General features: G+C 52.2%; 1 protein-coding gene across 1 annotated transcript in view; it reads left to right on the forward strand.

Moving 5' to 3' along the window:
• The window catches only part of DNTTIP1 (deoxynucleotidyltransferase, terminal, interacting protein 1), a 39,000-nt gene that overhangs the window by 14,698 nt on the left and 11,822 nt on the right, over positions 1–12,480 (forward strand). The window contains exon 2 of the mRNA XM_015412320.1: positions 76–319. Within this exon, the coding sequence (XP_015267806.1) occupies positions 76–319 (244 nt within the window). The remainder of the gene's footprint in view (positions 1–75; positions 320–12,480) is intronic.

Raw genomic sequence — 12,480 nt, forward strand, 5'->3', positions numbered from 1 at the left:
ACAAACATAGCCACAGGGGTGTGTGTTCATATACAGCAACCTTCCACTGTCCGCTCCACCCCTCATATTGAATAGGTATCCTGGCCACCGGGAGGGCAATCCCTTCGGCATCCTGCAGGCGCCGCACCCGTCTTTCTTCACCCGGGATGAGATACTTAGGATCCATAAGAGAGTGGAGGATGGTGGTCAACAGGGAGCTGGTGTCTCGCCAGGCTGCAACACCACGCCCGTCCACAGTGACTTCCTTACAGCGGCGCGAAGGAATACATTCTGCGTTGAACTCAGGAGGAGTGGGGTGGGGGCCCACTGGAATCTTATGGTATGAGCTGGTACTTGCCTTAGGGCACTGCCTTTCAATGTGTCCCAACTCATTGCAGGCATAACATCGGGGTGCCTTCCGATCTCCCACTGGCAACTGCATACCAGCGCTTGGCGAATCAGGACGCTGTTCCTGGGATGGCGGTCCTTTTACTTCCGGCTGCTTTCTGGGCTGGGGTGGGGACTTAGGAAACTCCCTCTTATGCCAGTCCCAATTAGTGCGGCACCTCTGCCCTCCATAGGCTTCAGCCAGTCGCTCCGCCCATTGTCCTGCTTCTTGAACGGTAGAAGGGCTCTTGTCCACCAGATTGAGGAGAGGAGAGAGGAGGTCCTACGACTGATAGACAACTTAAAAACTGATAAATCACCAGGCCCGGGTGGCATACACCCGAGAGTTCTGAAGGAACTCAAATGTGAACTTGTGGATCTCCTGACAAAAATATGTAATCTTTCCTTAAAATCTGCCTCCATTCCTGAGGACTGCAAGGTAGCTAATGTCACTCCCATCTTTAAAAAGGGCTCCAGAGGAGATCCAGGAAATTACAGGCCAGTCAGTCTGACGTCTGTTTATTTTTACAGGAGGTCAGTCCAATATGGGAAACAAACAAGGTGCAAGAACAATAGCGATAAGTGGGTGAAGGGGAAAGAAACCTGCTCCACCCTCCTGGTGGGCCTCCCCCAGGGTGTCTTTTGGAGATGCCTCTCTGGATTGGGAGGGGACATCATTTTGCAGGGGTCCCACCCACCCCCCTCCTGGGGGGGAGATTGTTTTGCCATCCTGCCAGGATCTTCCATCGCAGCTCCTCCCAGAGAGTTCAGCTTCGTCTCCCGCGGTTCATAACATCAACATGGAGACATTGGGGAAGATTGTCCAGGAAGGTGGCGTGTGAGGCCGTCAATCTGCTGACGACACCCCACAGTGTTTCTCCATTTTATCAGATCTGGATGTGGCAGTCAGAAACAGGCTGGGAGAAGTGGCAGCTCAGCCCAAACAAGAGGCTGAGGGTGGTGGGGGAACGCCGCGAACTGAGGAGTTAGGAAACACCTGCGTGGGTGGGGGACATCACCCTCCCCTCTCTGAAACGCGTCCGTCACTTGGGGCTTTTCCTGGGCCCGGAATTGCTGCTCTGTCTTCAAATGAGGAGCTGCAGTGGCTCAAGGGGTTAAGATGCTGAACTGCAGGCTGTGGAAGGTCGGTAGTTCAGCAGTTCGGGACCCGAGTGTGCCGCATGACGGAGTGAGCTCCCGTCTCTAGTTCCAGCTCCTGCCAACCTAGCAGCTCGAAAGCAAGAAAGTGCAAGTAGATAAATAGGGACCACTTCGGTGGGAAGGTAACAGCGTTCCGTGCGCCTTGGTGTTTAGTCATGCCGGCCACATGACCACAGAAACGTCTTCGGACAGCGCTGGATCTTCGGCTTTGAAACGGAGATGAGCACCGCAACCCTAGAGTCGGATTCGACTGGCTTTCGAGCAAGGGAACCTTTAGCTTTACCTTCAAATGCTGCCTGGGTTCTGGAGTACCTTTTGTGAAGTGGGGCCGATCCACATGCTGTGCACATTGCTGGAAGATATCATTTAATATTGTTATTGTTTATTAAAGTTTCATACTGCTCTCCCTGCAGAGCGGGCTCAGAGCGGCGTACAGCATTTTACCTAGAAATAATCCATTGGTCTAAATGTACCGATAAAATACAAATCTTAAAACAACAAATAGTGTATGCAGAAGCATAAAACCTATATGGGGTCACATGATGCAGTTTTAACCCCCGATGGCGGGGGGGGGAGGCAGCTAACACGGAGGCCCCTGGGTCTTATCACTCATGCCCAGGGCGGGGGCCTTCACATGGGAACCCTGGACTGTGCTCTGCACGGGGCTGGCTCTGAAAATGCTTTGCAGATGAAACTGTGCAGGATGCTGCCCCCCTCTGCTTAGCAGGAGTCAGCCAGTGAGATGGGACCACACCAGCTGTGAAACATCAGCACCGGGTGCCAGGCAATGCTCCTTCTAAGCTGCGGAGCCTTGTGAGCAAAAATTCTACTTCGTGAGCTCCTGGCATTAAAGTGGTGAGCGAGCGATTTGGCTGCTGCATCAGTTAGCTTGCTCTGGAGCCACATCCTTCCTGAGTGAAGACAAAAGTGTGTGAGCCGGAGGCTAAAAAACTGTGAGCCGGCTCACACTAACTCAGCTTAGAGGGAACACTGATGCCAGGTGTATTCTGAGCCCCATTTCAGGGACTGCTTTGGACATCAAAAGCCCTACATGCCCTGGGCCCCGCCTCTCTCAGGTGAGGCCTCCTCCCCAAGGAGGAAAGGTGTGATTTGCTGCTTTTTCCGAGCCATTCATCTCCTCCCTTTCTCAACCACGGATAAACACACATACACATGAAAGATTTCAGCTTGTGACAACACAAGACTGATTGGCCACCTGGATGCCAGTTGGGGTGAAGACACAACTGATGGCACGTCAACCAGTGGTTACCTGTTCTTCTGTGGAGACAGCATGATTGACTGGACTAGTCAAAAACAAACAACCGTTGCCCCATCTACTGCGGAGGCAGAACGTGTGTCTGCCGCAAGTCCCTGCAGTGAACGGGAATGGATCATTCATCTGCTGGAGGACTTTGGCATAGATGGATGCAAGCCAATAATTCTGTTTGAAAACAATCGGGCTTGCATAACCACATGCAGAGGTGAAAGCACCAAATCAAAAAGCAAATCCTTTGCCATCAAATGTCATTGAGTGACAGATATACAATGACGAGGACTGACTGAAGTTGAGTATTGTCTTAATGAGGAGATGACTACGGAGTGACTCACCAAGCCACTCGACAAAAGGAAGTTCAAGTATCTATGCGATAAGTTGAATCTGCATGACTTCAGTGTTGGAACTTGAGAAGGGGTTTGTAATACCAGCAAGTTGCCAACGTTTCAGTCATGATAGGGTTAAATTGATGTTGCATGTAAACAGGATGTTACCCAGCTTAGCTGTAACCAATCAGAAGTAGAGATACGTTTGCTTGGAAAAATGTTGATATTGATTAGTAAAATGAAGTGATCTGTAACCTCTCTATTGGCTAATCAATGTAGAAGAAGAAGAAGAAGAGAAGAAGAAGAAGAAGAAGAAGAAGAAAAAGAAGAGATGTGATTTATACCCCGCCCTTCACTACCCAAAGGCGTCTCAGAGCGGCTTACAAACTCCTTTCCCTTCCCCTCCCCACGACAGACACCCAGTGAGGTCGGTGGCGCTGAGAGAGCTCTGGCAGAAACGGCTCTTTTTCAAGAACAGCTCTTATCAGAACTACGTCTTGCCCAAGGTCATCCAGCAGGTGCAAGTGGAGGAGTGGGGAATCAAACCCGGTTCTCCCAGATTAGAGTCCGTGCACTTAACCACGACACCAAACCACTATCCCTTCACAGGGTTTTCAAGGGAAGAGACATTCAGAGGTGGTCCTTCTTGGTGGTCTCCCGTTCAAGTGCTCTCCAGGGCTGACTCAGCTCAGCTTCCAAAATGTGATGAGATTGGGCTTTCCTGGCCCTTCCAGATCAAAGCAAGGGACAAACAGAGGTGGTTTGCTGTCGCCTGCCTCTGTGTAGCGCCCCTGGGCTTCCTTGGAGGTCTCCCACCTAAGTACCAACCTAGGCAAGCTCTGTTTAGCTTCTGAGATCTTACAAGGTCAGGCTAGCCTGGGTTCAAGTGTGTTTTACTGTTGCTTTGTTCCTACATCCTTTGTAATTTAACTGGGATCATTTCAGGTGGTAAATATAGTAGAAGAACTTAAGAAGAAGAAGTCCACCTGTGTTGGGTGGAGTTTCGAGTCTGGCCACCTCTAGTTTGGTCTGGGTGCCCAACTCCTTCCTCAGAAGCCTGGCTCTGGGTGGCTGGATGGGGAACTTCCTGTATCTCTGCAGCCCAGGCCTCAACCTCCTTCCTCCTTTCAGTGACAGGCTAATTATATGAGCATTAACGGATTTCCAGGGAGGCCTTCCTCCTTCCTGCCCAGTCACTCCTGGGGCGAGAAGGGGACCTCCTCCTCCTTAATAATGGCCTGGCCATGACTTGGACCTTCCTGGGTCTTCTGGAACCAGCCCCTTGTTTGCATACTCCCATCTGGTTGGCTGCTGGCCAGACTCCTCTTGGGGGGGGGGGACAGCCTTCTCACACAGACAGCGGTGTCCCAGAGCCCCTCACGGTGCCATCCTGAGCATGGTCACACCCTGCTAAGCCCACTGACAGTGATGGATGCAAAAGGGTGTGGCTCTGCTTAGGAGGGCCCCGTGAGCGCCCGCAGCCTCGAACAGCCATTCCGGAACACGGAACAATGGCCGGCCTCGCCCCATCAGGCCTCCGGGCCTGGTGCAACTGCCAGGTTTCTCCGAGGAGGAGGAGGAGGAGGTGGCGGGCAACCAGGGGCAAATGCCGGGGGCCTCTGGAGCTCCCCCTGAACAGCTTCTTCCAACATCTCTGCAAAAGCCCCATCTTGGCCGGGCACCTCCTGGATCAGCAGACTGGCTTCTGGACTGCGATTCAGGGACCCCCAATGCCCAAGAGCACTGTGGGTCTAATTAAGGTGCGCCTGCTCTAGTGACTGATGACGACTGTTTCCATGACCTTTCCACCTGTCTGTGTATCAGGCGCATCAGATCTTCTTGGATGCTAAGCAGGGTTGGTGCTCGGATGAGAGACTGCCAAGGAACTTCAGGGTTTATTTATTTATTTATTTATTTATACTTTCGATTTCTATACCGCTCCAAACCCCGAAGGGTCTCTGAGCAGTTTACACAGTTCCGAGTTATCCCTAACTAAGGCCACATGTTTACAGGGGTCGGGGCTACTTACCGGCACCCAGGTGGCAGGGCTCGCTGTTCTCGGCTTGTTCCCGGGCGGTCTTTTTCGGGCGTCAGTGTGCCGATGTTCCTGGCGTCTCCGGTGTCTGGCGAGGTCTTTTTGGTCCAGGGGCTTTCTTTCTACGCGGGCTCCTCTAGTGCGTGGTACGTGTCGACTTACAGCACCTCTGTTCATCTCTTGGCTTGAAAACCTGACAGGGTTGACATAAGTTGGCTGCAACTTGACGGGGCTTTCCACCACCAAGGGTTCCATATTTTCTCTCTCTCTCTCCCTCTCCCTCTCTCTCTCTCAATGTTTTGCCCTGACCTGGATGGCCCAGGCTGGACTGATCTTGTCAGACCTCAGAAGCTAAGTTGGGTCGGCCCTAGTCAGTCTTTGGATGGGAGACCAGCAAGGAAGCCCAGGGTTGCTACGCAGAGGCAGGCAACGCCAAACCCCTCTCTTGCTCTGAAAACCCCACGAGGGGCTGCCAGAAGTCATAGAACCATAGAATGCCAGAGCACTCTGCAGGAGCATAGCCGAAAGAGAGCCCTGCCACTAGGGTTCCCTCTAAGCTGAGTTAGTGTGAGCTGGCTCACAGTTTTTTAGCCTCCGGCTCACACATTTTTGTCTTCGCTCAGGAAGGAGGGCTCCAGAGCAAACTGACTGATGCAGCACCCAAATCGCTCGCTCACCCCTTTAATGCCAGGAGCTCATAAAGTAGAATTTTTGCTCACAAGACTCCACAGCTTAGAGGGAACATTGCCTGCAACATAGCCGAAAGAGGGTCGTCCAGCCTCCGCTTGGAAACGTCCAGTGAAGGAGCCTCCACCACCTCCCGAGGCAGTCTGCTCCACTGTTCAACCACCCTGACAGTTAGGAAATTTCTCCTGATACTTAGCTGGTATCGACTCCCTTGCAATTTCCACCCATTCGATCTAGTCTTGCAATCGGGAGCAAGAGAGAGTAGATCCACTCCATCTTCTACATGACGGCCCTTCAGGTACTTGAAGACTGCAATCACGTCCCCTCTAAGCCTCCTCTTTCCCAGGCTAAACAGACCCAACTGTCAGCTGCGATTTGATTATACTTTCCTCCACCACCACCACCACGTATAAATACATCCCTCTGTGAGTTTTAGCATCACTGAGAGGCTTGGAGGGACTCTGAAGACCCCCCCCACCAGGTCAACAGGAGATGCTCCTTCATCCCACAGAGCTCTCAGCCTCACGCCAACCACCTGAGACCGCCTCAAAAGAGGAGCAGTATAAATGGGCAGTTCTCTCAGTGGAGGGGGGTAAGCAGTGGGGTACCGCAGGGATCAGTACTTGGTCCACTGCTTTTTAACTTGTTCATTAATGATTTGGAGTTGGGAGTAAGCAGTGAAGTGGCTAAATTTGCGGATGATACGAAGTTGTTCAGGGTGGTGAAAACCAGTGAGGATTGTGAGGCACTCCAAGAGGATCTGTCAAAGATGGGCGAGTGGGCATCAACATGGCAAATGGGGTTCAATGTGGCCATGTGCAAGGTGATGCACATTGGAGCCAAAAATCCTAAATATAAATACACATTGATGGGGTCTGAACTGGCAGAGACTGATCAAGAGAGAGATCTTGGAGTCGTAGTAGATAACTCACTGAAAATGTCGAGAGAGTGTGTGACTGCAATAAAGAAGGCCAATGCTATGCTGGGGATTATTAGGAAGGGTATTGTAAACAGATCAGCCAATATCATAATGCCGCTATATAAATCAATGGTGCGACCTCATCTGGAAAACTGTGTGCAATTCTGGTCACCACACCTTAAAAAGGATATTATAGCTTTGGAAAAAGAACTCGTGGGCACTCCATGAAATTGCTGAGCGGTCGGGTTAGAACGGATAAAAGCAAGTACTTCTTCACCCAAAGAGTGATTAACACTTGGAATTCACTGCCACAGGAAGTGGTGGCGGCTACAAGCATGGACGGCTTCAAAAGGGAATTAGATAGGCATATGGAGCAGAGGTCCATCAGTGGCTATTAGCCACAAGGTATAGATAGGGACTCTGGGGCAAGTGATGCTCTGTCATCTTGGTGCTTTGGGGGGTCAACAGTGGGATGGCTTCTAATGTCCTGGCCCCACTGGTGGACCTCCTGATGGCACCTGGTATTTCTGGCCACTGTGTGATACAGAGTGTTGGACTGGATGGGCCTTTGGCCTGATCCAACATTGGCATCTCTTATGTTCTTATGTTCTTATGAGCAAAGAGCTCCTCTGACAGCCCCGAAGTGGACTGGTGAATTAAGCTGTTTGGCCCGTATCAGAGTGGGGAGAGAGGCGACGTGCCCTTTCCTCTGTGTGAAAGTCCAGAGTCCCTGAAACATGACCTTTTGGGGGGGGGGGAGTGGGGGGAAGGAACCGAGCTCTCCATAGACCTGGCATCACCGGAGTTTGAGCTCCCTAGAATGGCTGCCTGGGTAAGGCAGGGCTCCAAGAGGGAGAAAAGGAAGCGAGAGGGAAAGCCGGCTTAAGAACGGTAGACTTCCTCCTCCTCCTCGATGTGAAGCCTGCTGGGCGACCTTGGGCCAGTCCCGGTTCTCTCAGGACTCTCTCAGCCCCACCTACCTCACAAGAGGCTTGTTGTGGGGAGAGGAAGGGAAGGGGATTGTCAGCCACTTATAGAAGACTCCTTTGGGGAGGGAGAAGCGGGGTAGAAAGACCAACTCTTCTTCTCTTCTTTGTCCGAGAAAGGCCATTGCTGGGATAGCCTCGTTCAGCAGGGGGCAGCTTTGGGGAAGGGGGGAGTTGCGCCTCCTCCCTGGCCCGGCTGTGGCGCATTTGGGAAGCCGCCAATTGCTGAGGGTTGAGCAGAGACCAAGAAGGGGAGCAGAAGGCCCACGGGAGCCCTTCCTTCTCCATGCTCAGGCCTCTTCTGCTTTTCGCCCTGTGTCCCGTCCGCACCATGAGCAATCGCTGCTGCAACTCGGGCGTGGCAAGGGGCACCCCCTACCCACCACACCCGGCAACTGCAGCACCCAGCCGGGGCCTCGATGCCACAAGCTGCCGCAGAAAAGGCTTGGATTTCCCCGGCTTCCATCCTCATGAAGCTGCATATGTGGTGGCACTGTGAAGTGAGTAAAAAATACTGAGCATGGATTCATGAATTATTGCAAAAGGTGTTAGGTATAGCTATTCCATTTATACCTGAAGTGTTCTTACTAAATATTTTACCAAAAGATTTTAGTAAAGAAGATGATCACTATCTTATTGTACATATAACTACTGCAGCCAGAATCTTATATGCTAAATACTGGAAGACATCAGAGACACCTACGAAACAAGAATTTATAAATAAAGTCTTGGAGACAGCTGAAATGGACAAATGTACTTTATTGATGACGGGTCTTTCGGACTCTCCATTCCAGAACACTTGGTTACGATTTTACAGCTGGTATAATAATTATATGTAGGCAGGAATAATTAAAAGACAAAGTGCAAGAAAACAAAGCTTATATAACCCAACAAGGTAGAAACAAACGCAATGATAATTACTCACAGTAAATAATTGCAGAAAATAATGTTAGTAATTAGGCACAAGAATTATAATAACTATGAAGATTTATTACCCCCATTTATGTTTTGTAGGAGCTGTGGTGGCTTAAGTGGTTAAGATGCTGAAATGCAGGCTGTGGAAGGTCGGTAGTTCAGCAGTTTGAGACCCGGGTTTTCGCATGACGGAGTGAGCTCCCATCTCTAGTTCCAGCTCCTGCCAACCTAGCCGTTCGAAAGCAAGAAATTGCAAGTAGATAAATAGGGACCACTTTGGTGGGAAGGTAACAGCGTTCCGTGCGCCTCGGTGTTTAGTCATGCCAGCTACATGACCACGGAAACCTCTTTGGACAGCACTGGCTCTTCGGCTTTGAAACGGAGATGAGCACCCCAACCCTAGAGTCGGATTCGACTGGCTTTCGAGCAAGGGAAAACTTTACCTTTACATTTTGTATGTATGTGTTAATGTTTGTTTGTCAAGTTTGTATTGTATTTTGATGAAAAAACCTAATAAAATCCTGCCCCTTGGGGCAGTTAAAAAAACAAACAAAAAAAGGAGATGGCGGGTTCCAGGAAGAGAGTGTTGCGCTCTGGGACGGCTGGGATTCCAAAAGGAAGCCACCTCCTTGCACCTACCCAAACGCCAAAACTGACAGATGAAAACAGGGGTGTTTACAAACTGGTAACACTCATGTCCCCAAGCACCCTTTCACAATTAGGGGCATGAGCCAAGCTCCCTCTGCCCCCACACGGAGGCCGGAACAACATGCTACGTGCCAGCACAGAACAACTGCACTCCGCACACACACACACGTGCCACGCACCCTCGTGAACAGGCAGCGGGCAGCCCGCCTGGGCACAAGCGGCAGCAGGCAAGCGGTGAAGAAGCCCAGCACCCCCCCCCACACACACACACACAGCCATCTCCCTTCCTTCTTAGCCCAGCAGGGAGCTGCACATCGGAGTGACCTACATACATACTTTGTATATTGTTTCCACCCAAAAAATTGCCTTCTCTGACATCGCTTGGCCCAAACAGCCACTGTGGTTTGTTTGTTCTTATACCTCGCTTTTCTGTACCCAGTTTGGTGTAGTGGTTAAGTGCACGGACTCTAATCTGGGAGAACCGGGTTTGATTTCCCACTCCTCCACTTGCACCTGCTGGATGACCTTGGGCAAGCCGTAGTTCTGATAAGAGTTGTTCTTGAAAAAGAGCCAGTTTGGTGTAGTGATTAAGTGCACGGACTCTAATCTGGGAGAACCGGGTTTGATTCCCCACTCCTCCACTTGGACCTGCTGGATGACCTTGGGCAAGCCGTAGTTCTGATAAGAGCTGTTCTTGAAAAAGAGCAGTTTCTGTCAGAGCTCTCTCAGCCCCACCTGCCTCACAGGGTGTCTGTTGTGGGGAGGGGAAGGGAAAGGAGTTTGGAAGCCGCTCTGAGACACCTTCAGGTAGTGAAGGGCGGGGTATAAATCCAATCTCTTCTCTTCTTCCTCTACCCAAAGGAGACTCCAAGTGGCCTCCAATCGCCTTCCCTTCCTCTCCCCACAGCAGGCAACTCATGAGGGAGGTGGAGCTGAGAGAGTCCTGAGAGAACCGGGACTGGCCGAAGGTCACCTAGCAGAAGTATGGGGGACCCATCCCCGCTCAGAGTCGGCTACTCCTAACCACGACACCACGCTCGCTCTCTTAAGAATTACACTCACACTAGTTTCCTACATGTGTCAGTGCAAAACGTTTTGTTCCTGCCTCTGAACTTTAACTTCCAGAGGTCTGAGGAAGAGGACTGAGTGCATAGACGCGTCCACCGGGCAAGACCCCAAACCCAAGCCCCAGCTCAAACAGGCTTAGAATGGCAGCTAAGTCCCACACCACCAGACCTCGGAGCAGCACCAGCACTAAGCACTGCCGGCATCGCACCCGCACCACAGGGGTGCAACTGCTATGCTGCTATGGCAGCGCAGAACAGGGCCGCCTCCAGGACTCAGGCTGTCAACAGAGCAGGACTCAGTCTCTGCTGGAAACCTCTCCCAATAACACTCCCCCTGGAGATGAGTCTAGGCTGAACTGGCCGCTCCCACTGATGGTCCCTTTCCAATGTAGACCCCCACCACTCCCACCACGTTGCCCCTCAGGGTCGGGAGGTGGGAGGCAGGGAAGTTCCACTCTGTGGCTGAGTGGCAGAGCGTCCACTTGGCATGCAGCATCTCATAGCGTCGGCCAGTTTGGTGTCGTGAGAGGCAGTTTGGTGTCGTGGATAAATGTGCGGACTCTAATCTGGGAGAACCGGGTTTGATTCCCCACTCCTCCACATGCAGCCGCCGGTGTGACCTTGGGTCAGTCACAAGTTCTCTCAGAGCTGTTCTCTCAAGAGCTCTCTCAGCCCCACCTGCCTCACAGGGTGTCTGCTGTGGGGAGGGGGAGGGAAAGGAGATTGTCAGCCGCTCCGAGACTCCAAGTGAAGGGCGGGGTATAAATCCAATCTCTTCTTCTTCCTCCTCCTCCATTGGCATCTCCAGTTAAATGACCAGGCAGGAGGCGATGTGGAAGACCCTTCCCTGCCTGAGGAGACCCTGGAGGGCGGCTGCCAGTCTGAGTAGACAATACTGAGCTTGATGGGCGGAGGGCCTGGTTCAGTCCAAGGCAGCTTCGGTGATGGAAAGCCCAGTCTGGATCCAACCCCTGCCTTGGGTCTAGAACATCCACGGGAGGAGGAGCCGAGTGCCCCCCCCCGCCTCCCACCCCACCCCTGGAGCAGTTGAGGAGGCCGTGGCTGCAGCCAGTCACAGCCCTTCCCAACAGAGAGGTGGGGCCACACGCTGTGTAAGTAAACAGTACAGTTGCCAGCAATGTTCCCTCTAAGCTGAATGAGTGTGAGCTAGCTCACAGTTTTTTAGCCTCTGGCTCCCATGTTTTTATCTTGGCTCGGGAAGGAGGGCTCCAGAGCAAGCTAATGTATGCAGCAGCCCAATCGCTCGCTCACAACTTTAATGCCGGTAGATCACAGAGTAGAATTTTTGCTCACAAGACTCCACAGCTCGGAGGGAACATTGCAAAGAGTCTAATGTTCCCTTTAAGCTGAGTTAGTGTGAGCTCGCTCACAGTTTCTTAGCCTCCGGCTCACAGGTTTTTTGTCTCTGCTCAGGCAGGATGGCTCCAGAGCAAACTAATGTATGCAGCAGCCAAACTGCTTGCTCACAGCGTTAATGCCCAACTGCCAGGAGCTCACAAAGTAGGATTTTTGCGCACAAGACTCCGCAGCTTAGCGGAAACATTGCAAGGACCAGTGTTCCCTCTCAGCTGAGTGAGTGTGAGCTAGCTCACAGTCTTTTAGCCTCCGGCTCCCTTGTTTTTAATCTTAGCTCTGGAAGGAGGGCTCCAGAGCAAACTGATTGATGCAGCAGCCACATCGCTGGCTCACCGCTTTAATGCCAGCAGCTCACAATGTAGAATTTTTGCTCACAGGACTCCACAGCCTTGGTTGCCAGGTCTGGGTTGGAAAACACTTGGGAGGCTTTGGGGGTGGGTCCGGGAGAGGGCGGGGTTTGGGGAGGGGAGGGGCCTCGCCATGGGAGGATGCCACCGAGCTCCCCCGCCTCCCTCCTCCTCCTCCAAAGCAGCCCTTTTCTCCTCCAGGGGAGCGGATCTCTGCCAGCTGGAGAGCAGATGTAAAAGCGGGAGATCCCCAGGCCCCACCTGGAGGCTGTGGCAACCCCAGCGGGGACAGTGATAAAGGGAGGGGCCCTGTGCGGGGCGGGGCGGGGGGGGAGAAGTGCGCAGGCGCGCCTCCCGCCGGCCTCTCCGAGGG

Source organism: Gekko japonicus, unplaced genomic scaffold (genome assembly GCF_001447785.1).
Source record: "Gekko japonicus isolate JY-2015 unplaced genomic scaffold, Gekko_japonicus_V1.1 scaffold3673, whole genome shotgun sequence".
NCBI lineage: Eukaryota > Metazoa > Chordata > Lepidosauria > Squamata > Gekkonidae > Gekko > Gekko japonicus.